At 35.4% G+C, this 25,686-nt stretch overlaps 1 protein-coding gene across 1 annotated transcript in view; it reads right to left on the bottom strand.

The window, feature by feature from the left end:
• Nucleotides 1-2,453: 2,453 nt before the first annotated feature.
• The window catches only part of LOC145291776 (N-acetyllactosaminide beta-1,6-N-acetylglucosaminyl-transferase-like), a 128,806-nt gene continuing 105,573 nt past the window's right edge, over nucleotides 2,454-25,686 (bottom strand). Inside the window, exons 4-6 of the mRNA XM_080137717.1 lie at nucleotides 20,792-21,336; nucleotides 10,590-10,846; nucleotides 2,454-5,270 (exon numbers count right to left, since the gene is read on the bottom strand). Coding sequence (XP_079993843.1) covers nucleotides 4,969-5,270; nucleotides 10,590-10,846; nucleotides 20,792-21,336 — 1,104 coding nt within the window. The 3' untranslated portion in view covers nucleotides 2,454-4,968. The remainder of the gene's footprint in view (nucleotides 5,271-10,589; nucleotides 10,847-20,791; nucleotides 21,337-25,686) is intronic.

Below are 25,686 nucleotides of genomic sequence, written 5' to 3'. Positions count from 1 at the left end.
TTTTGCTGTGTAGCGTTTGGATCTTGTTCTATAATACTAGGAAATTTTGTTCTAATTTATTTGTCCTTCACCATCGTTAGACCCTGCACAAAAATGAGGTATTTGAACATGTCACTTGACAATTCCTTTAATGTAAATTCCTGTGCGTTAACCTTACGTGCATACGTGACAAAATCATCGCCATCTTGTTTTACAATATTTGAACACTTATATCCAGTATGAAACCGACTCTTTTATCGAAAACATTTTTTTATAAGAAAAACATTTTTTGTAAGAAAATTTTTTTATATTATTTGGTTTTGCTGCGCAATTCACTTTTATACCAAATATGTAACCATTGTGAGACTGCTTTAATTTTTACTATTTAACTGACTTTCTTAAACTTATTTCAATATGAATCGTATATAAATTTAGATGGTCTGCCCAACTTCATCTCGCATAGTTGCTTCTGAACCTTCGAAAAGAAGACTTATAGGCACTGTGAATGAACAAAATAAATGTTTACTATTTTTGGTCCAGAGGTACTTCATAATGTCTGCATAAATGTAAAAAAACAGACAAACAAACAAACAAAAACAAATTTGTTCAACGCGAGATAGTGCAATATCATATATTTGTAAGGGTCTAAAAGACGAGCTCGCAGATCATGTTGATAACAACAAGTCTTCATCCGTCTGGGTAGACACGTTTTGTCAATTGATTTAAAACACTTCAAGGTTACTTTCTAGAATTATGTGCTTCATTGTCGTTCAGCCAAGGGGGTTGAATGGATACGTTTAAGGCTTTTAACTGAAATTTCACTGACTGTTAGGATCGTATCTGCCCCAATTTTGAAATGGATTTCAGTGATAGATCCTCCGACTAACAAAAAACTAAGACTTTTTCTTTGGTTTAGCCTTCATTCTCACACACGTGAAGAGATCATGGTATTTTTTTAAGTAGCACAAAGACATCAATTTTGGGCGGGACAAGAAAGTACTGCCACTCCTGGTACTATTAAGTAGTTTTTCTTACCGAGTAAAAGTTTTAGGAAAAGTGTGCGTGTGTGTCAATATATTGCAATACATTACTCCTTGATTTTTTTTTAAAAAGTAGGTTTACATACGAATTGTGAGAACCTACAATATCTTCAACGATGGAAGAGTTCATAATTGGGAAGGTGAGACGCTATATGATGCTGAGAGACTCAGTAGACGAGGTCATTAAAAGGTGTATCCAGAAGTGACGAAATCGTCGGACGTTAAGACCACACAGGAAACTGAATGTAGCCTACGAATAAAGGATATAAACCAATAAGCCTGGGCTTGGCAGCACGAGTAGCAAGGTATTTCGAAAGCGTGTCCAAAAGGAATAAGAGACATGGTCATTGCAGAAGTCAGAATGTCTGAGGAAGCGCAAAGAACAGCCATTGCTATCATTCAGGCCAAACAATGTGCATGGACCGATTTAATTATCGTTGAAATGTTTAATTGCAATGGAACCATTGGCAATATCATTCCTTTTTCGCTGTACATATGATTTACTACCAAATGGCTACCAATCTAAAATTATGAAGATATTTCGATTCTGGCCTGTGTTTTTCGTGTAAATGTGATCGGGGTACCTTGCACCGTGTACTGTCTATGTGCACACAATCGCTTCAGATATACACATGGGAACATAAACAAGATGTTGAAAATAATCATGGTATTGCTGAGAGCACAATATGAGACAGCCAACAAGCAAGTCAAGAAACCCATAATTCAGGTTCATAAAGAAAGTGAATGCCCTTTGAGAAAGCAAATTTTTAATGCGATGCTCGTGAATGGAGCTAATGAATGGAATATTTTAGTGGCTATCAAGACATGTCTACAATTCCCAATTCACATCATCCGAACAGAAAAGCGGCCAAACATTCCAAGTCAAAGAAGAGTGTCCTTATTGAATTGATCGTCCTCTGGGAGAAAAACACGAAAAGGAGGCACACGAACGGAAGAGAAGCCAATACGAGACACTGTGTGCTGCCTGTGTGGCAAAAGGTTGGGTAAGCCATGTGATTCCTATTGATGTTGGTTGTTGCGGATTTTTAGGACACTCAGCCATTTCGTTTCTTACAAAAACGGAAATCATGGGCTGCAAGTTGAAAATTATCTCAAATTGTTTTAAGAAAACAGTTCAATATGCATCAGGCCGGATTTGGTCGAGAGCGAAATATCTTCCGTATGAACGGATGTTATAATTTCTTGTTCATCTGTATTAATTTATTTATTTATATTTTAATACCCTGTTCGGTGGCGAAAACTACTTGGTGACGCTAGGAATGTCAGTACCGCTTTGAGCTACTGAAACTGTCTAATCACCCTGGTTGACGGCTGGTTAAGGCAGAGTATCGCACATGCTTTCACGTGTTGTACGAGGAAAATAATGTTTATGTCTTACAAATTTGTTTATGGATTAAATAAAACAAACAAATATTTCTTTTGCATTTTTCAGTTTTTTAGAACAGTTTTATTTTTTATTAATCTGTATGCATAAATACTGATAAAAATACCCTCAACAGAAGTTAGACAACATTGTGTTAACAAAACAACAATTCGACAAAAATGCATATTCACACACCTGACGAAGACGTCAGGTCTTGCACATCGCCTTGTACATCATCCGAAACGCGGGATAAAAATTATGTCAACATTTGTGATGACAATAGTAACAAAATAACAATGTGAATAATATTTCTTTCCGTATAAAATGGATCGTCTTTTATTTGTATGCAAAAAAAAAAAAAAAGAAAAGAAATTTTCTCGGCCGATAGCCCACTGACATTCTGTGATCCCAGTTCTAGTAAGATGTCTTTACCGATAAGCCTCTGTATGATAAGTTTCAAGTCAAAGATTGACACCAAACGGAAGTTGTTTAATTTATATGTTATGCCGTGATGCCATATTTAAATGATGAATGTGCATACGGCACAAAAGTTTGAAGCAGTCCAACTTATCCATAGAAGTCCATAAGACAATTCGAATATTTTTCCCGTTCAGATACAGTTACCTATTCTGTTATAAATTCTCGATTCCAATTCTTTTAAATTTTTAATAGATTTGTTTTTTTTTGAAGGGGGAGAGTTAGGATTGTTGAAAAAAAACATGTTAAATATGCACATATTTTCGCAAATGTAAAAATACCCATGTAGGGAGGATTTTTAGATTTTAGTTTTACGCATAGTTAAAAATCAATAAATATTTATCATACCATCATTAATAATGGCCATAGAAATTTTAAAGAAAAACAAGTAAAAACAACCAAAAGAATCGTTTTTGGCATCGGAAAATAGACACACGTTTTTTCTGATATTCCAATATCTCGAAAGGTTCTGATTTTTTCGATTCCCGAATCCGATTAATTGTCCAAAGCAAAATGAGTGGAAATGCTAGGCATCACTCTATGTAACGCGAAGGGCAATGCCTGAGTTCGACAACAGACGTTAGAGAATTACGTATCCAGACCACAAGAAAGTACAGTCATACAAAGGCTGGCCACATGTATTCGTCTAACAGATAACATGTGGCCTATTATGGCGACGGGATGGACACCAAGACGGTGGAGCAGAACTCGAGGTCAACTAAAGGCAAGGGAGCATAACGATTTGATCCGATAACTCATGGCCCAAGATGAGCAAATATGAAAAGGTCAGTATGAGTAAAGATAAGACGTTTCATCCAACAGAAATGAGAAGAGCCAGAATTTGGATTTGGATGTAAGCTGTACCGGGATCTTAAGAATATGAAAGCGTGTGTATGAGAATGGTTTAGAAAAATGATTTAAATCTTTTTTTTAGCCTTCGGAAATCTTTGGAAATATAACTTCTCTTTTTCCTTTTTTATTTAGGATTAATAGATTTTAGTTGATTATTAGTTACGTCTTTTCTTGCTATCTTTCGTTTTCTCTTTTTTCTTCCATCTTTGAATCTTCAAACTGTTATTTTTTATTTTGATAGGCGAAACCAGTTTCACTTAAATATCGCCTCAAAAATATACAAAAATTATAATATGGAGACCCAGTTAAAGAAGAGTTAGAAAATAATTCTCACAGTTTGTTAAAAAAGACAACAGAAAATTACTTTTAACCAAGAGTAAATGAATGTTATTTCACAGTAACCGTTCCATACTATTAAAATTAATTTATCTAGCTATCTTATTCTATACATATCTAAAAATAGTCACAGCTTCAGATGTTTATCAAAAATACATGTTTAGTCAAATAAAAAGAAAAGGATTTGTAATTTTAAAGCATGTTTCAGTGTTGGCTTTATTTTTTATAACGTTTGTAAGGCGAGATATATGTAGGCATTTATTTTTCGGAAATAGAAATTATTTGTAACTAGCTATTTCATTCGATGAGTGAGCTCTATCAATCATATTGAGGAAGGCTGTGAACGTGACTAAAATGTAATCGATATTACTAGAACACTAAAACAGCTTATTCGTCATACAATTAATTAATTAATTAATTAATTAATTATTACTGAAAAGGTAATTGAAATCAAAATTTCTATGAGCTTTGTTAATTAAAAGATCTGGTAAATTTTAAAAATCTGATAATTAAAGAACATCTGTTAATTTTTTAAAAAAGTCTTGCGATTTTTGCAAAACGCCTTGCGATTTTTGCAAAACGTCTTGCGATTTTTCAAAACGCCTGGCAATCTTTGTAAAACGTCTGGCGATTTTTGTAAAACGTCTGGCGATTTTTGTAAAACGTCTGGCGATTTTTGTAAAACGTCTGGCGATTTTTGTAAAACATCTGGCGATTTTTGTAAAATGTTTGACAATTTTTGTAAAAGGTATGCCAACTTTTCAAAATCTGGTAATTTTATTGATGTTCATAATTGATGTCTTTATTTCAATTTACAGATACTTGTTCATTTTCCTTTCCTCTTTTTCTGTTATTTATTTTCTTTATTTTATTCTTTTCCTTTTTATTCCCCATTATTTGTTACGTTATCCGGTGAATAACCTGTGGCATATTTTTATATTTATGTACGTTGAAGTAATATAAATCGTTATATTCGTCTCTCGTTCGGTTAAAGTACCATTCAGACAAACATTGGAGGGTCAGTGGCATGTAGTTCCATTCGAATTTATTGGCAAACAATTTGATCGACTCGGTCAGTTGTGGCAGATCTCCTGGTCCGTACACGCATACAGATCGAAGCCACTTGCCATGGCAGCTGTTGGCGTTCACATTTTTCCACAGTTTATGGCGGGATATGAAAGGTTTATGGTCGATTTTATTCCCTGTAAAAAGAAAAGAAAAGAGCATTATATTAAAACTCCTGTAGTTATAAACAACATAATTATCCAAGTTCTAGGTGACTTGCTTTCCAAGAAAGAGTCAGTTTATTGTCTGTCGGTTGAGGCTTCCTACTATCTGTAAATGAAACTCACTTGGGAAGAAGTGCTTGGAGACCGAGAGGATTTACATGAGTTAAAAGTTAGTCCCCCACTCGACAAAGGTCACCAACTCCAACGTTGTGTGCTGTGGATTTCTTTTCTTTCATCTTCACTTCTCATTCTGGGCGTATCATTGTCTCTTACGCATTAATGACTGCTGAGGTGATACACTGAATCACAAATATAACGATGAAATGAAATAAAAGAAAACCCAGATCCTGGTACTTTCTATAAATATTAGGTGCACTCTAGGTGCGTGTGTAACACCATGGGCCCCCAGCACCCTAAGATCCGCATCTTAGTTTCCTGTCGAGGCTATATTTGTCAGTTGGTTGATCAATTGATCTAGTCCAAGCTGCGACATTCATTCTACTGAGTCGAGCTCGCAACTGTCCTCAACTGTGTCTAACGAGAAACTGTCTTCTACACTAACTGTCATAAACCGTTGCAAACTCTGTTCCTATCTGTCGTAAAGATTGCCGTAAAACTCATTGCCAATCTGAAAACTCTAAATATATCTCAGGTTCTTTTGTTCGCCACACCCTGACTAGCAATCTCATTTAGCTTCCTTTGTCTACCTTGGTGACCAATTTTCTCTCCATTGTTCAACCGATAAACCCATTTCCTATACTTGTGTTTCCTGACAAACTTATTTTCTCTCGTCTTTTGTCATACTTATTTTTTCTTTCTTCCTTCATCCAAACGATCATGGAGATGGAGAGGGACAACATCGATAGTATCACAGAGTTACGAATCGTATTCAACCGGCGTTATATGCGTTGATCGGAAATAATTTCAAATATAGTAATGTTTACTAAGTTTGGCTTGAAAGAAAAGTTCAAAATAACATTCGTAATATAAGGTTAAGTGATAAAAAAGCTGTTAGCGCAGTGGTGTTTTTGTTACAAAAACGAATCAAAACATCACATTTGTTTTGCTCAATCAGGTTAAGTTTTGGAGCTATAGTCACATGTCGTTTTTTACATTTTTGTTCACATGTACGCATGTGTGGAGCATTTTAGAAGAAGTTGGTGAGGGTCCAATGCCATATTTTAACTGGAAAGGATTATTTTAAGAACAAGTATTTAAGTTCGGCAGTTCTGGTTGGTTTTATGGAAAAGAGATCAGTTTGAAGTCATAAAACCTTGAAATCTTCCAAACTTGGTGCTAAACATACACAAAATAAGGACTGCCCTGTGTGGGAGGAATTGGTACCTTGCAAAGAAAAGAACACCATCAACGGCTCTCTGGTAAACAAAGACAGAATACTCATCTCACCACTGTACATTAAGCTCGGCTTGATTAAACATTTCACTAGGGTTTTGGACAAGGGTAGGGACTGCTTCATTTACTTGTGTTAGGCTGTTCCAGGATTGACCACAGAGAAGTTGAAACTGGCATTTTGATGGTCCTCAGATCAGGCAGCTCATCAGAGATCCAGAGTTCCAAAACCCAATGAACGAAGCATAGAAGGCATTTGTTCTGGTTGTGAAGAACTTTCTTGGCAACAATACAGCCAGAAACTATGCAGAACTTGTCAACATGCAGACTGCTTTCAAAACCTGGGCTTTAAAAAACACATTTAGGAGGCTATGTGTTGACAAAAATTAGCTGATAATGCCATAAGATCTGATCTTTTCAAATCAATTTAGCACAAAAACTGGACCCGATAGAGAAACGGATGCCATTTCCCAATTCAGCAGTGCAGAAACCCTGAATAAGTTGTAGAAATCTAGACAACATTCAAAAAGTAAAAAAATTGTTGCCTAGTGATATCTGATGTTGATCAACCAATAATTATGATGATATTGATTAAAAAAAAAATACTTCTAAAATCGAATAAAACATAATAAATGTCATTCTGTCATCGTCGACTTGAAAGTTGTATTCGTGGTATTTATTTACAGAATATTTAGCTGGCAATTATTTTTACTATAAGAAAAAAGTAACCAATTGTGGAGTGTCCACTTGGTCCTGTAAGACTTTATTTATCTGATGCTGAAATGACAAATTCTACCAAGAAAAACAAAATCATATACTGGTAGCTTTTATACGCGTCAATGAGTCTATATGCTTGATTGGAGCTTGATTTTTTCATAAATTTTATGCTGCTCGTAGGTTTTATTGTTTGAAATATTTATTTTATGCTTGCAATCTCAAAAAATTGTATTTGCAGAAATTATGTGCAAATCGCATTACCATAACCGACTGTAATATTATTTAGATGCGAGTGTGTAAAAAATCGGATTTATATTAGTAAGTAAGGAAGTAAGCCACGTAGAAGTCATAAGAGCTATGTGTGGCTGCAGTGACGTCACAGAAATAGAAAGCCTCTAAGTTGACGTGGCGAATCAGTGGACAGGATGTTACTTTTTATTATATTTCTATATCACAGTCACGGAAACCATACCAGAGCACACAGCAGTCAGAAAGAGCAAAAACAATGTTAGTGAAGGTATATCACCCTGCTTCACTATATTATGAATGGGAAATTCTTCCGATAGCGGACCATTAAAGTTGACACGACCTTTTATATCACGATGAAGATGCTTGAACTTTTCCGTAAAAACAGGTTCACAGCCAAATTTTCCCAGCACTTTCCAAAGAACATCAAGGTTGACTGTGTCAAACGCTTTGGTTAAGTCTACAAACACCTGGCAAAATGAGCTCCTTCCTGGCAAAAGACCCTTGCATAAGGCCCAAAAAATAAGGAGAGTTTGATGAGCATCAAGGAGAGTTTGGTGAGCTTTCATTTCCCTGTTGACAATTAGGAGTCTCTGGCATCTGATCGCAAGCAGTGAAGGACACTGACATACAGGGGCGCAGAACGCTTTGAGGCAGCCAAGATAGACCGAGTGAAGCTTAAAAGAGCATATGGAAAGCAACAAACCTTACCACCCAATTATGGAGACCTATGGATCTGTGAGGTGTGTGGTCGGGCTCTGTTGTCCAGGACAGGTCTTGTTAATCATGTGAAAGTGCACAACGATAAAAGTCCCATTGCTGTTGGTTTCATCCAAACCAATGACCGCCATCGATGTCATGTCTGCTTTAGGGTATGCAAGTTGCTGACAGAACTGAAAGGTCATCTTCAGGCACATGAGCGCTTAGTGAGTGGGGGAGTGGCACTTGTCTGACAAGACTTCGCAATCATCATATTATATATATATATATATATATATATATGTATATATATATAAACATATTGATTTATTGGAACTATTTTAAAAGAATAAGGAGAAATGGGAATGTCAATAGCAAGTCATATATATATATATAGCTACAGGAGAGAACACACGAATGCCTACTATAAACCATCCTCGAGTACAGGGGTTTGTCAGGTCAATCTGGTATTAGGGTACTTTTCCCTAAAAGTAAACCCTGATCAAATATTCAAAATCACATTTTGCATTCACAGCCTAAATAAGATCTCTGTACAGCTAACCACACTAGCTTTTACAAAAATGGAACACCTTATCCAAATGATGTTACTTCAAGTAGCAACACAAAGCTGGATACTCCACCAGACTTGGTAAATTCTTGTCTTGGAATTTAGTAAGACCAAGAGATCAAAAAAAGAAACGTACTCATATGGTATAACATATTAAAGTGGTCAATTGGTGAGAGGGAATTTATGTTCTCAACTTCTTTACTTTAAAAGATCATTCGAATATCTATGTATCTCGTATAGAGTTCAAGTGTAGCCTCAAGAAGTGGGCCCCTTGATTTGTGAAAACTTCGACTAAAGGAAAATGGAACATATAAACTAGATACGCAGAGAGAGAGAGAGAGAGAGAGAGAGAGAGAGAGAGAGAGAGAGAGAGAGAGAGAGAGAGAGTGTAGTGAGTTTTTGGATAGCTGCTGGGGGAGGGGTTGGATAGCTGCTGGGGGAGGGGTTGATTATTTTATGCGTATACATGCGTTCTATAAAGAAGGAAACCCCAAGAAGATTTTAAAAATTCAATTTCATTTGTCCATATTTCTTAACGTTTATGAAAGCTGTAAAGAAGAAGAAGAAGAAGAAGAAGAAGAAGAAGAAGGAAAAGAAGAAGAAGAAGGAAAAGAAGAAGAATATAACAACAGAGAGAAAGAAAGACGGAAACTTCATGTATCACTTAAGCACTACGACTTACAGCGATGCGAGAAAGATTAAAACATAAAGGCAAGTGAGTCATTGAGCAAAAACGTTGTTAGAGTTTTTTTTCTTTTATGTTGTATATAAGAGCGGTAATCGAAAAGTAATGCCTCCTATTTCTTATTCTGCTTGAGTGCATTAGAGGGGATTGCAAATTGTATCGTTATGATGACAGAAATTATATGTCAATGACCTGAAAGTTTCATGTCTCTGTTGCAGATATTGACGGTGTGAGACTCTAAGAAAGCAACCCTCGTCAATAGACGTGTGTCAGAAATAGAGAGGCGTCATTGCAGAAAAACATTAAACTGATCAACATTCACCGGCGCCTGTCAAACGTTTATGAAGCCGATGCAGTTAATTTCAGCACAGTTAGGAGATGAGTTTGTCGATTTCAGAGCATTGACAAAGCTGCAAGTAAAAAAGCGCATTCTGGACGCCCATACACAGCCCCCCCCCCATCGCTGGCAAAAGTACATTGAGAATGATGGTGACTATGTAAAAAATAAAATTCTGGAGCACAGATTAAAGCATAATTTAAATTAAAAAATAGGATACATTACTTTTGATATAACCCTGATATAATTGCAGCTACTAGGTAACAGAGGGAAATAGAAATTCGGCTGCCATATCACTACTGTGATTACAGAAATTCGACCAACTGATTCTGTCGATGAAGTGGACGCTCTGTAGGGACTAAAGAAAACCCAGATGATGTTGCATGATAAAAAATAAACAAAATAAACTTCATCCGCATAAAAATAAACCAAAAAATCTGACATACCGTAAACAAACAACAAAATAATTAATAGACACACTAATACTTAGCATTCGATTTTTTCCCGACAGTATATTATGTTTTAGTTTATATTGTATGAGTAATGCCATTAAATAAACAAAACAGTGTTATTTCCAGCCCCGTGGACAAAATTAGTCGTTTACTATTATTACTCACGCCAAAATGTATACAGAGCATTATGATAAATAAAATACACTAATGCAGACCTTTTGTGAAATATTATGTTTACCTGCAAACGATCCGGGTACTTTGAGGTGCGGATTATGGTTTAAGGATGTGAAAAGGGTTTCATCCGGGTTTCTCGTGTCTTTCACCCAATTGGTAAAGTCCTGTGCTCGTTTGTCATTCAGGAGGAAGTCAATGTAACCACGTGACGCTGTAATGTGAATGCTTCCTTTCGACACGGTGATGTTGTGAGGAGGAGGCTTCTTTTTCTGACGCGGCCGAAAGTCGATGAACACAAATTTCGTTCTGAATTCGTATTCTCTGAAATAGCAAAATAAGAATAATGATAAAAGATTTAACACACATGTGTTAACTGACGAAGAGACGCTGTAGAGATAAAAGCAACAGGGAAATTAAGAAAAAAGAAAAGGAAAAATAACCCATGAACACGTACACGAATTTTTTTATATTCAATGTTTGGATACTAATTTCAGCACAGGAACAGTAGTAACTCTCGCACCATGTTGAGCTCAATCCTGACCCCATCCCTTGAATAGATGGCTTCATTAGTTTTACGTTTCGTCTGGTGACTTATTTGTTGGAAAAAAATATAGATTTGCTTTTAACAAAAATAATTAAAACGTTTCGTATGATCTTTATTATGACCTGAATGTCACCAGCATTGCCCTTGCAGATGCGGGACGGGAAGTTGCCAATCGAGTAGAGATCACAAAGTCTATCAGTACTTCATGGACGTGAACCAGGGTTCAAACGACTGAATTCAAGGAGAATCTTCCTCAGCCATGTCGAACTCTAACAAGTTAATAGGAAGAGACTAGACTACAACAGTGAGCCAAACGGCTAGAGCATGGCTCTCTTCTACGGATATGAGAATCTCCGCTCTTGAGGCCCTCATTCCCGGTTCAGAAGCACCGTGAAAAACACTCAACTGCCTGCGAACAGAAATGGAGGAGGGGCTCAAAAGTTATAACTAGATGAGTCTACAAAACTGATCCAACAATCTGCGAATGTGGAGAGGAGGACCATGCAATACAAAACTGCCTTGTCTGCCTTCTACTGCCAAACCAGTGCAGCTTGAAATATCTTGTAGTGTACAAGAATAAAAAATAAAAATAAAAAGCTGTTATATGACCACACGCCTCGAAGACACGCAAAGAAGAAGAATTAATCTGACCTAAATTTTAATTTCACCAAACTTCCATTTTTTCGAACATTGATACGATGTTAAACTTGAACGCTTGTTTTTCTCATCTTGTATATAAAGTAGAGTAAGGTTTCTATTGTGTCGTTAACAGGTGCATCTTTCGGGTGCGATTTAAGGGCATTATTGATGTGCGTTTGCAAAAAAAAAAAAAAAAAAAAAAAGAAAAGAAAAGAAAAAAAAAATCACAAAATTTAATTTTATATACAATCCAATAAACCGTTCGTCTTTCCCAGCGTAGAAGTAAGAATAACTAACCTCCACAGCACTGAGGCCTCATAATTTAATACATATCACTGTGGAGAAATACAAGATAGATTTAACTAAAAACACTTCTTATTGTTACACTATGCAGTAGATTATTTCACATCAACCATTATTCTGACTAGAGATTAAGCAGCTAATAAAAAATAACATTTTGTTTTTTGATTAATAATTATACAAAAAAAAAACAACAAAAAGCAAATTTCATTCCGAAATCATTCTTAACGAAACTTAATAAAAATTTCGCACTATTTTTCACCCATTATTTGTAAACACACGCAGCTTCGTTTTTTAGTATAATTAATGCTGCGTTTGTTATTTTCATCTGACAAAAAGAGAGAAAACTTGCAAATGTATGCATTGTAAGCAAAAGTAATGTGTATGAAAATCTGTACAATTTTTATATGAGTTTAAGGGATGGGAGCAGGAGTTTCTTGTGTTCTTCAATTTTACCGCGTAACACTGGTGCACTAATCCCGCTAGTAAAATATATAATTAAATTTGGATACGTCTCTGATTTAAAGCAATGTTCACACAAACCTGGCCCGCTTTTGCCAGTAAATAATCATTGATAATGGCATATCAGAAATCGAATTACTACTACTACTACTACTACTACTACTACTACTACTACTAATACTACTACTACTACTAATAATAATTGAAGGCATAAACTGCTCAATCATGAGGTGATAGGACAACAGAAATAAGAGCGGATTGGAAAATAATACACAAGAGGAACAAGAAAACTCTTAGGAACTAAATTATATAGTAGATCTAGTAAAAGGAGTAAGAACCTAGCAAGTATCGCTATTAAGGTATTCTAATTCTCTATTCATAGGCTAGACAAAAGAAGGGCATTGCCACCTTGACCAGAAGACTAGAAACTCATGACCATGCACAATGCACTGCATCCAAATAATGGCACTGGCTAACTATATAAAAAAGAGAGAAAGGAGAAGAGGACTGCTAAGTATAAAAGACTGTGAATGGCAAGAAACGCTCACAGAAAAAGACAATTTGAAAAATACATAACCTGGGTCACCAATTTGAAAAATACATAAACTGGGTCACCAATTTGAAAAATGCATAACTTAGGTCACCACATCAAGAGACAGTCAAAATGAACAATATAACAGCAAAACTACAAAAAATAGGAGAAAAGTAAAGTCGGTAGGGAAACAGCTAAATAGACGATTCATTAAAATGATAACAGAAGACACCCACGAAAACTGTTTGACATGGTTATGAATAAGACTCTTGAATAGAGAAATGTCATGACTATCGACAGCGGCACAAAACAATGCAATTAGAACTATATCAAAGCTAAAATAGACTTCACCCAGGTAAACAGTAAATGCAGACATCTCCATTGTTGATAAAGAAATGAAACGGTAAATCACATAAGTGAATGCAGTAAACCAGCTCAAAAGAATACAACAAACACGACTGCATGGAGAAGGAGTACACTGGAATCGATTCACACGACTGTATTTTGAATATGCAGACAAGTGGTACAGACAAAAAACGGAAACAGAACTGAAAAACGAAAGTCACAAAATCCTCTGAGACATGGAAGTACAAACAAATAAACTCATCCAAGCAAGGAGACCAAAAGCCATAATGGTTAGCAAGAAGGAAAAACTGGCAAAGCATAGATTTTGCCGTCCCAGCAGGCCACAGGGTGAAGCAATAGAAGAAAATAAAATGAAGCAAATATGCAAAGCTTGCCAGAAAACTGAAAGGGATATGCAACACAAAGAAAGTACATGTAATATCAGTATTCATAGGAACACTGGGAACAGTTAAAAAAAAAAAAAAAAACTAGGAGAAAGTAGAATCAAAATGACTATATAACAAGCAGCAGTTGAAATCTTAAAATCCTCGAATGTGGAAACCAACCCACATAAACTATTAACCACATGGAAGCTGTAACAGAAATAAAACAAAAACATGAAAAAGAACAACTTATGAAATCAAGGGAACTGAAACTGCAAAAATATCATAAATGCCCACTTTCTCTAGCACACAATGTGATTGCACCAGCCTGTGCTGATACCACATATAATTGTAGTGAAGGGCCAAGGAGGATGGAAAGACTGAGGATGGAGAACACTAACCAGACTTCCACTGGAAAAATGCAATAAGTACTAAGATCTTGAGAAGGCTTATTGTCAGCAAAATGCTAGAGAAGAGCAATGGTCGTTACAAACCAAAAGTTAACGGTACATCATGTTGCGATATTGCAGAAATCAGTAGCAATGATTATCGAAAGAGGTGGAGAGTACTGGATATCTGGGAAGACTTGTTGTCACTCAAAGCAAATCACTGGTTATTATAAGCGAATAATCACTAATGAGAAAATGTGAGAACACGCACATGTATTGAATATTGTTGCCATATCTGTACTAACAGAGTATAAGAAAAGTTTATAACCTAACTGATACCACACTATCTGCTACTCTTTAGCTCCTGCCACATCGCTGCAGTGTTGAATCCCTTTGCTTGTTTTATATACACTTCCAAGAAATATGCTTGCATAAACTTATTGCACTTGTACTTAACCTCAATGAGAATACCCCCATCCCAACTCATTCAACTAGCAGCCAAATTCCACCACTTCACTGTTGGGATCCCTAGATATCTGAAGATTTCCTACTTTAATAGTTTCTTTTCTCAAGATACTTGCCCTTGGAATTCCCTTTCAGGTCCCCGTTTTCCCGATCTTACCAACATGCAGAAATTTAAATGTAGTGTAAACAAACTACTTACTGCCCAACTCCCCACCTCGGCTGTCTCTATAAATTTGGCTCCTGTTGCAGTAGCTCCTTAGGTTTCAGTGTCAGTACTTCTCGTTTGTGGTGAACAAAGAAGTAGTTGATTTTGTCGATCCATTTCCAAAGGATCTACTTATTCGTTAGTCATCCAACATTCTACACATTATAGTTTGGCACAAGGCCATTCAAAATGTTACAAGAATAACCACCATTTATTGATTGCAAGTTTTATGAACAAGGTACATTCGCATTAGGTTATATTTAGAGTCTGTTGACTAGAGCTTTCTATACAAGGATATAATTAAAAATATGCTAATTTTGTACATTCATCTTAGTTTATTTTTAATCTTTAATTGGTTTATATGCATGTCACGTCGGAACAGTGGTAACGTTACCAGCTTTGAATGGTACAGATTTGCTTTCGGTTTCAATTCTAGCTGATGGCACCCAAATGCTTTTTTATTACTTTGAAATCACGACTCTATAATATATTCGAAATCTGAATAAATTAAAATATCATATTTAAGTGTATTTTACGACCGGGCAATGCCACCCCACATTTAGTGAGTTTATATAGATTAATAGTAATTTCGGATAGAGGCGATATTTTTTGACATCATGTGAATAGATGATCCAGGTAAATAAGGAGAGATCACAGCTCGCATTCATTTAGCAATCAGTCAACCATAAACTAATCCATTTCAATGACCTTTTATCCGTCGGTCTGATGTTATTCATCCTGGTAGTCTTAGGAGGTTCACCTACTCAGGTCATGTCTCCCCTTCTTTGAGTTGAATAAGTTTATTTCTTACTGCCTAGGGCATTTGACAGGGTAATGCCGAGGGGCTGCCTAAATAATTTTCAATAGGTTATAATTCTTCTCCTTTAAGGATTTTGGCCTTGTGTCACATCTTCCTGCAGGGGGGAGCAGTAAATACCAAGCTCCTTTTGGGAGGTTCCTTTTTTGCGGCAATATTACAATGTGATTACTAGACACAACCCTGTCGGGGAGTGGTGGTGTTGGTGTGCCGCATTCCTAGGAATCAACAGAGGTAAACTGTCTGACCTTCAAACAGTTCAATACTTGGGACTGCGTTTTTCTGAGTCAACAAGTGAAAAATCAGACAGTGAAATGAAACAGCTCTATCAGGTATCACATCCCAGAAAGTCAATAGAGCAAAACCGCAAGAGTATAAGATTTAACAACCCTGTCCTTTTTTTTTTTATTGCATTGGATGAGACCATCCCATATCTTTCTCTAGCTAGCCCCAGTGTCCTTTTATCCAATGTTAATAATTTTTTTAATGTAGGGAAAATACAGCTACCAGAAAAGGGCATTCTGAATTGAAACAAAATACAAATTGCCTCGGTCTAAAAGGATTTCTCATTGGATTATTCGGACTACTGTTCTTAGTTATTTGCACAAAGTTTCAGGCTATGTAACCTGCAAACTTCTTCAGGTGTATTTTATTGGACTCTGGACTCTTTCTGTTGAACTCAATAGTCTACAAGAAATTTCGAAGGAAACTCTTTATTTAATTCATGGAAGTGGCATACTCTTGTTCAATCAACCATGACCGAGTAGAAGTCTTAAGTAATTTTCAGTTATATTCTTTGTATCACTCGTGGCATAATGGTTAATGTATCAAGTAATTTCAGTCATAAATGACACTCTTCTGGAGGTTGAAGTTTCAATCCTTAGTGCAGATCATGCTATTCCCATGGATTAAATAAAGAATTCCATTTGAAATTCTATGCAGATTTTTGAGTTAGACAGAAAGATTTCCGAGTTTGACAGAATGATTCCTAATTTCAATAAAATACACCCAAAGAAAGTCGGAGGTTACATTAGCTGAAACATTGTGCAAATAACACTCTAGATGAGAACAATGGTCTGAATCATCAATCCTCATCTAAAACATAATATTCACGTTCAGAAACATAATAATGGATCCCTTCCTCACGGCCAAGGTAAAAAAATGTTGAAGCATAGCAGCAAAGCAGATACTAAACTTTAGTCCTAGCCAATGAGCACTTCTGTTGTTGTTCCCTATAAACTCTACAATTATGAGGTCCCAATTTGGGAGATTTGGGGAGTGTGGAGTACAAGGGACGTGCAATAAGTAATGCCCCTGACCCACTTCCAGTTGTCTGATCTAGCTGAAATTTTGCATGTGCAATGATTTATATCCCTACATGTTATGTGGCAAATTACAGCTCTGAACTAATTGTGGTTTCTGTTTTACAGGTGTTTGAACTGAGTCAGGCGTGAAATGGAACCTGTTGAATGTCGAGCAGTGATCCGGTTTTTGTATTTGAAAGGACGCACACCACAGGAGACTTTTGATGAAATGAAAGAAACTTATGGTGATAATGCCCCATCATATGACCTTGTAAAACGCTGGCATAGTGAATTCAAACATGGTCGAAAGTCTGTGGAAATAGCTCCCAGACCTGATCGCCCCCCTTCTGCCATTGATGAGACATCTGTCCGTCAAGTTGAGGCTGCCATTTTGGAAGATCGGCACATTACTATTTGCCAAATAGCCCAAGATGTTAAGATTAGTACAGGGTCTGTGGAAACTATCATTCATGACCATTTGCATATGCATAAGGTGTCTGCCAGATGGATTCTCAGGTTGCTCACACCATTCCAGAAGCGAGAACGCGTTGAGTGCTCGAGGATGAATTTGGAGATGTGCCAAAAAGATGAGTTAAAGTTTTTCAAAAGACTGATTACACAGGATTAAATCTGGGTCCATCACTATGATCCAGAGACCAAAGCCTAGTCAATGCAGTGAAAGCACTTGGACTCACCATCTCCAAAGAAGGCAAGGGTGCAGCCCTCCGTTGGCAACGTCATGCTCACAGTCTTCTGGGACCAGGATGGAGTAGTGATGACAGATTTCCTGGCAAAGGTACCACAATTACAGGAGCTTATTATGCTTTACTTTTGAGGAAATTAAGGGAAGCTATCAAAATCTAGAGGCGGGGCAAGATCAGCAAAGGTACCCTCCTCCTGCAGGACAATGCTCCGGTCCACAACTTGCATGTCGCCAGATCAGAAGCACGGGCGTGTGGTTATGAAATCCTCCCCCATCCTACCTACTCTCCTGACCTTGCACCCTCTGACTTTCACCTCTTCCCAGCCTTGGAGTTGTTTTTGAAAGGAAAGCGTTTCCCAGATGATGCAGCCTTGATTTCTGAAGTCACGTCGTGGTTGGAGGACCAACCTGGAGTATTCTACAAAAACGGTCTCCAGAACTGCATCAAACGATCAGAGAAATGGATAACTCTGGGTGGTTCCTATGTAGAGAAAGACTAATAACTGTGCCAAGTTTCGTTGCTCTATTGCTATGGGAAGTGGGTCAGGGGTACTACTTATTGCACGCCCCTGGTATTCCATTTAGTTTCCATTATACGAAGATCTACTCAGATCCGAAATTACAGTTGCTGCTAGAATACTATCTATTGCTTGAATAACATCTTTTTTTTTTTGCAAACTATTTTACATTACATTTATGTATGAACATTTAAAGATATTAGCATCTTGGAGCACAAACATGTTACCCAAATAAAGATTTGATATGGCGTGAAACAAAAGTATCCATTCTGTGGTTAATTCCAAAATATCATACCAACTCATTGTGGATGCTAACGCTCAACACACTCTATAACATTATACAAAAGTTTTGGGAAGTTATAATGAACTTTTCATTAGTTCGACCACCCGACGGCCATTATTCTTACTTTGGTCAGTTTTTTTACAATATTGTAAAACTTGTAAAGGATTATATAGTTTTTTATGTAGTGTTTGTAGTTAAGAGAAAATCCTTTTATTCTGCATGGTGTGTTGGGTTCTTTAAGGAATTATACAATATATAACTTTATAATGAATTAATGTGCTTCATTATGGAATCATAAATAATGTTTTGTGTTAAGAGTTATTTTTATGCTTTATGCAATGAAACGCTGCAATGTTTTGTGTGGAAGGGCATTACTGATACGTTTTGTGTGGAAGAGCTATTTAAAAAATTTGTACTGATATGTTTTGCGTGGACGGGTATTTTTGTTTATTTAGTATTAATATGTTTTGTGTGGAAAAGTAATTTTATTTATTTAGTACTGATAGATTTTTGTGGAAGAGCTTGTTTTATTAGTTTTTTGTACTGATATGTTTTGTGTGTAAGAGTATTTTTATTTGTTTAGTAGTGATAAATTCTGTGTGGAAGAGCTAGTTTTTGGTTCGTTTGTATAATGTTCTTTTGCATGAAGGCCTTTTTATTCTTGAATACTGATATGATGTTGATTTTGTGGAGGTTATTTTTGGTTTATTCAGAAATGATATAAAGTTATTTTTAATTCGTTGAATGTTGACATAATGTTTCATGTTGAAGGCTATATTTTTTCTATTATGTTTTAATGGTGTTTTATGCGTTGAAGTATGTTTGATTCTATAACGAATGAAAACATGTTTTGTTTGAAAGAAGGTTTTTAGTTCTTCAAGAAATTATATAATGTCGTTTTGTCTTAATCATTTGATTAGTATTTTTATTCTTCAAGTAATGACATAATGTTGTTCCGTATAGTGTGTTATTATTGTTTTTGATTATATATATATATATATATATATATATATATATATATATATATATATATATATATATATATATATATATATATATAATTTTGAGCGTTTGGGTTATGCTTGGTTCTTTAAATGATATACAGTTGCATTGGGTGGGTTAGTTTCCAGTGCTTTATATTAGGAGTAATTATTTTTAAGTTTTGATAAAGTTTTAGAGGGCAATTATTTACTTATTAATCACATCAGTTCCTAAAATGTGTTTCAATAAACTATATTTGATCTCCGTTTGAAAATTATTACATTAATTTCAAAGAAACTACTTCTTCCAAATATGTAATCCCACGAATAAGGTAGCAAAGTTTTTCCAACATTTACTAATAATCACAGTCGAATAAAAAGTTCGACTTTAACTATGACCGTATAAAATCTCTGATTCCTCAACTTTGTTTCCAAACCTAATGGATTGACTTTTGATAGAAAGACAGATAACAAAGGCGCAATTAGGTATTGGGAGACACCTGCCACAAAAGCAAATTAACCAATTGAATAACCTTGTGCCGTGGCACCACAAATCATGGAAAACATTTGAATGTCTGCGAAGAGAATTTGAACGACACCATCTTCGAGTATCAAGGTCTCTCTGTACATGGGTTTGTCAGGACAACCTGGCATGAGGCTAATTTCTCTTAAAAGTGAATTCTTACCAAATATTCAAAATAACATACGAGTAGTATTTGCAGCTGAAATAAGATTCCTTTGGTAGGAATAACACACATTAGCTTATACAAAAATGATGCAACATCTCAAAGTGATGTTGTTTCTAGTAAAAGTACGCAGCTGGATACGCCACCAGACTAGATGAATTCTTGTCTTGGAATCCGGCAAGTCTGAGGGACTACGAGAAAGACATAGTTAAGTGGTCAATTTGAAAAGATTAATATATTTATTTATTCATTTGTGGACTGTTATCCTCATCTTTGTTGTTTCATCACATTTCGGCCAACTCATCCTCTGGCCTTCTTCAGATGATTAACCGCACCAACTATGAAGATAAGGATAACAAACCACAAATAAATAAATAGATACATACATTACTCGTCTCAAAGGATTCCAATATAAAAAAGGAAGATTAATGTTCTTAACTTTTCGCTGACTCATCGTTTTAGAGGTAAGTTGGAACTTTAAAAGAATATCCAAATATTTATGTACCTCATATTGAGATCAAGTGTTAGCAACCTCTTCATTTCTGAAAACTACGATTGAAGTAAAATGAAACAAAAAGTTTGGTGATGTTCTGCCTAAACTAAATAAGAAACACATGAAACCTTTATTCTACAGGCAATATAGGGATTCCTAATATCAAATAACATAACGATGTATGGAATGGATAATGTAAACAGCATAATAATTCTTACTTTTTTCGAGTGCCTGCAATATCATTTGCTCCTTTGAAAGCTTGCAGAATACGAACAATCTGAAGATTAGTCTTCAACGGATACTCCTGACCGGTCAGATTGATGAAGTATTTCCAGTCTTTGTATTTTTTAAACAGGTCCTGCATGCACACCAGTTCGGCCTCGGTCTCTGAAAACTTGCCCCACTCAACATCAACGAGACGCGAGGCGATCATGGTGTTAGGCAGACAACGCACAATGGCTCGCATATCGCTGATCACCAACGGATTGGAACTGCGGTCAATATGGATGCAGTAATAGTTGTGTGGCCGGTAGATGGCGCGCAATAGATTTTCTACCTGAACTGCTTCTTTGTACAGGACGACGCTGAAAGCGAGTGGAAATTCACGCTCTTCTTTGGTAACGTTCTCCCAACCGATGTAACCTCCTCGAAGACGGAAAGCAGTGCAATTCTTGGCTAGTGAGCTTGCGTATGCGCCATCTTGTAATATCTTCCGAGGATGTAATGCCGAGTATTCCTCTGCCTCTATCTCAGCTCCTGGTTTCTAGCAAAATATAATAATAATAATAATAATAATAATAATAATAATAATAATAATAATAATAATAATAACAATAATGACGATAAAAGTAAAAATAATGATAATGGTGCTGATAATGATAATAATGACGGTGATAATAATAAACAATAATAATGTTTGCTGAAAGTAATAAGATAATAACAAAAGAACAAAAAAAATGGACGTCATAATAATTAACAAGAAGGAAAGAAACGGACAAATTATAGATTTTGACACTCCAATAGATCACAGGGTGAAGACCAAAGATACAAAAACGAAACAAATACGCGGAATTTGCCAAAGAACTGAAAGGAATATGGAACATGAAGAAAACCAATATAATACCAATAATTGTAAGAGTACTAGGAACAGTCCCAAAGAAATTGGAAAACAGACTAGGAGAAATCGGAATAAAAATTTGGGAAGACTTGTCACTCATACTCCAGGGAGCACTACCTTTTTTTACAGGTGAACATGGTAGTGCCTTATGTAAAAACGTCTAATGATCAAATAATAATGATGGATATCTACACAAAAGATTCGTAGAAGAACTAGGGAAATGTATACAAGAACCGCAATGGATGACCAACGGGAGAACTATTTTCATTAAAAAAAATATTGAAACGTTTTGTTATTGAATATGGAATTTTAAATATCCAATGGAGAATTATGAGAGTATTAACGAGAATTGAACTCAAAACTTTACCGATAAAATGTTATTAAGACCAAAATTTGCTTCCTTATTCAGCCAGATAAAATAAACAAACTACCGGTGGTTTGGATTAATCTAAGAACGACCGTTGAATTTTGAAAATAAAAGAATAAAGGCGATCTTGCGCTATTTCTTGATCCAAGCGGTTACGAAACTCAACGGAAGTAAACGGCGTAATTTAATCTGAAGACTCCAGCGAAAATGTAGGTGGACATATAATATTCGAAAACTGATTTTTTACAGAAATAATTTTAATGTTTATTTGTAGAAACATAAAAAAAATAAATATGCTTAATTACAGAATTTAAAAAATAAATAAATATGTTTTTATTCATAAATATGTTTATTTGCTGAAAATATTGGCAAAAATTAAACAAGACTAAAAGTAAAATACTTCTTTTAAATATTTTAAAATAAAATAAATAAATAGAAAGAAAATGAATATTTACTTAACATAAGTAAAAATATGAATTCTTCACATATGATAAATTAAATTAAATTAACGTTGGACCACAGACAAGTTATTATCAAGAAAATAGGAAATGTAAAAAGAGACATCTGACGTCCATAAGTGCTGATAAAATAGAATCAGCTGTTGAAAGAATGCATTCACTGATCAAATCATGGTAATAAAAAATATACATTATGAACTGGCATGACCTGACAAATTTAAAAAAGTCGAATCCTTGAGGTGAGAAGACATACAGGTAGAAATTGGGAATTAGTTGATTAATTAAGACCGAATGAAAAGAGTAAAGTTTTGTCCATCATCAATGCAGACTATAAACTCACCCAAATGCGAAGAAGCTTATAAGATTAAAAGATTGGCCAATCGGATCAGTAGGTAGGAGTACTCCAGAATATATTATTGACGTAGAGCGGTGAAATACTTTTTTTTTCGCCCCGTTACCACAACCATAATTAAATTCACTTTTTTTATAGCCTGTCAAAAATAATTTGATAAAAATAAACAAACAAATTGCATGAAAGTTTAAAATTATATACTGGGCAATGCCGGGTAAGCAACGCTAGTTTTTAATAAACCTTGAGATATATTATGCCTATTATATAACGAGAACTGCGGATTGTTTATCTAAGATTTATAGACAATTAAGTTCAAATGATAATTTTCTAAGTTGTCCTTGGAAGACGTAACCACTTCCCGATAGAGTGAACTTCTTTTATTGAAGAAGGCGACATTTTAAAACAAGACGGAAATGACCGACTTTTCACGAGGAACACCGGTCAGTATAGATATATTATTATAATTATTTTTTTAGGAGAAGGATCAGGAGGGGAGGGGTTAAGAAAATATGCTTCTATTTGCGACTGTATAAAGTATATTGAAGGTCGACAACGACAGCCAATTGCGTATTGCTTGAACTTTATAAGGATAATTGCATAACATTCGCACAGTAGAAAAATGTATTATTTTATTATAATTGAGATTTGGTGTCGGTACATTACGTAAATCAAACTACGCCACAGTTTGTCAGAGCTGTTAATTCGACATGATTTGTGTGCTATTAAATATGGTACTATTGAAAGGTTGTCTGATCGTATGCAATTAGAAACGTGTGTTTAGTTTACAAAAAAAAATAATAAATAAGAAACAGGCAAAAAAAATCATCATCATAATCATAGCCTGCGTTCAATCTCGAGAGATAATGGATACCCCTTTGTAAGTGTTGTACACATAATTGTGAAGCAAGGCTTGCACAATTACCTCCTGGATCGGCATTGATTGATTCCAGTGGCAATGAGAAGTCCAGGACATCTGGAAACAACGCCGAGATAAGTAGAGAGAACAGTACCTAGCATTCCAAAATTATCACCCATTTTAGTATTGACCAGGCTAATCGTCACTTAACTTCGATGATTTGACAGGAATTAATGTGTCAACGTGATTATGCCGTACAAACATGCAGAGTACACATTACTAAGGCAGTAGTTTTTACGATGTCTATACCCGAGTTCGAATCTCACGCAAATCTCAAGGATTTCTTTTAACTAGAAACCTGTTTTATAAATTTAAAGAAACGAATATAAAGATAAAAAATAATTGAATACTAACTGATCTTTTTTGATCATTCACAAAAAGTAGACATGTGTGTATTTACCACTATTCCTTAATTGCTATAATAATTTCTGTTTTTTTTTGTCAATAAAAACAATATGTAAATCTATTTATCGTAATTACTTAATACATGCAAATGTTAAGTAGCGTATTTTTCTCACGCAAATATTTTATGCGTACTAATTATAAATATATATAGTTTATCTCTTATAAAGATAGGCAAATATGAAAATTGACATGGGTAATATACCAACACCGCAGAAGGAGCGGATGTAAACTAGTATTATAAAACTGGTTGTCACTGTAAAGCAATGCCATTTCACCATCTCTAACTGGATCATAGCTAACATTTAGCGAGAAAACAAATCACTTTTGACTTGCATCATTGTGAGGACGAGGTTATCACTTGTCCATGTTAGATAGAAGCAGAGAATTAATTCAATGGTTCTGTCTTGAAAAAAAAAATACAAAAAAAAAACAATAACAAAGAGGAGTTGATGGTATGTGTCAAAGAGCATGTGGGATTCTGGTCCATGATTAAGGAAGGAAACCAATTCAGAAGAGAGCTCCAAGTGAGCAAAGAGGAAGAAAAAGTTGTTATAATTCCCATACTGAAGCACTAGGTAAGTTCGTGTGGTTAAGTGGTTAACCACAGGAACTGGCGACCTGGGTGCTAAGTTGAAATCGAGTTTGTTCCAAAGAAACGCTTTTACTTAGAAATGTTGGCAAGCTTCACGTGCCCCTTTACTCGATGTCTTTTTTTTATAAAAAAATTCAAACAAGGAAGATATCAAGAAAACTAATGCCAACAATAAATATCTGATTCATACGCAGTGAATGATGTTAAACAACAACAACAACAACAACAACAACAACAACAACAACAACAACAACAACAACAACAACTGCATCATGAAACAACCGTGAAACAAAGGCAAACATAAGTGCAAGTAACGAAATACATAATCAAATATGATGGCAAGGTAAACCTCTTCGTGGTTAATGAATTATTTACATCAAATAAGCTGATTCATCACACTCGATAACTTTGGACACCCTTCAATAACCTATTAATCATCTACTTTCTTTTTATATTCGGAATGTGTGATCGGCCAAATGAATACCATCACGTCTTTTGTACGTCCGCCTACGAATACAGTTAGCGTTCACGCCTATTCAGCTATGAACTGCTTATCAGTAACATCGGTAATCGTATCGTAGAGCTAACAGAACATAAATTAGGGTGGGCCAACAAAATATAAAAGAAATATTACCAAACGCATTAAATGACATTTTTTACTGATCTGTATAGTTTTAAAGTTCCGAAATACTTATTTATCCTCCTCCTTTTAGCTCTGTTTAAGCCAGCATTAATTTATAAGTTAAATGGTCAATTGTGGAAAGAAAAATAAAAAAGGGCAACTCTACTCAACTTTACTGAGAAGCACCAAACACTCATGATGATAAAAGTAATCCGAAGAATCCAAATAATACGAATAATCAAACCTTATCTAAAAATAATTCAGAGCATAGGTGTATATTGTGT

This window comes from Euprymna scolopes, chromosome 2, assembly GCF_053919585.1.
Source record: "Euprymna scolopes isolate OS-2025 chromosome 2, ASM5391958v1, whole genome shotgun sequence".
NCBI lineage: Eukaryota > Metazoa > Mollusca > Cephalopoda > Sepiida > Sepiolidae > Euprymna > Euprymna scolopes.
Note: the sequence above shows the minus strand (reverse complement) of the source record. Positions and strands in the feature narration are given on the sequence as shown.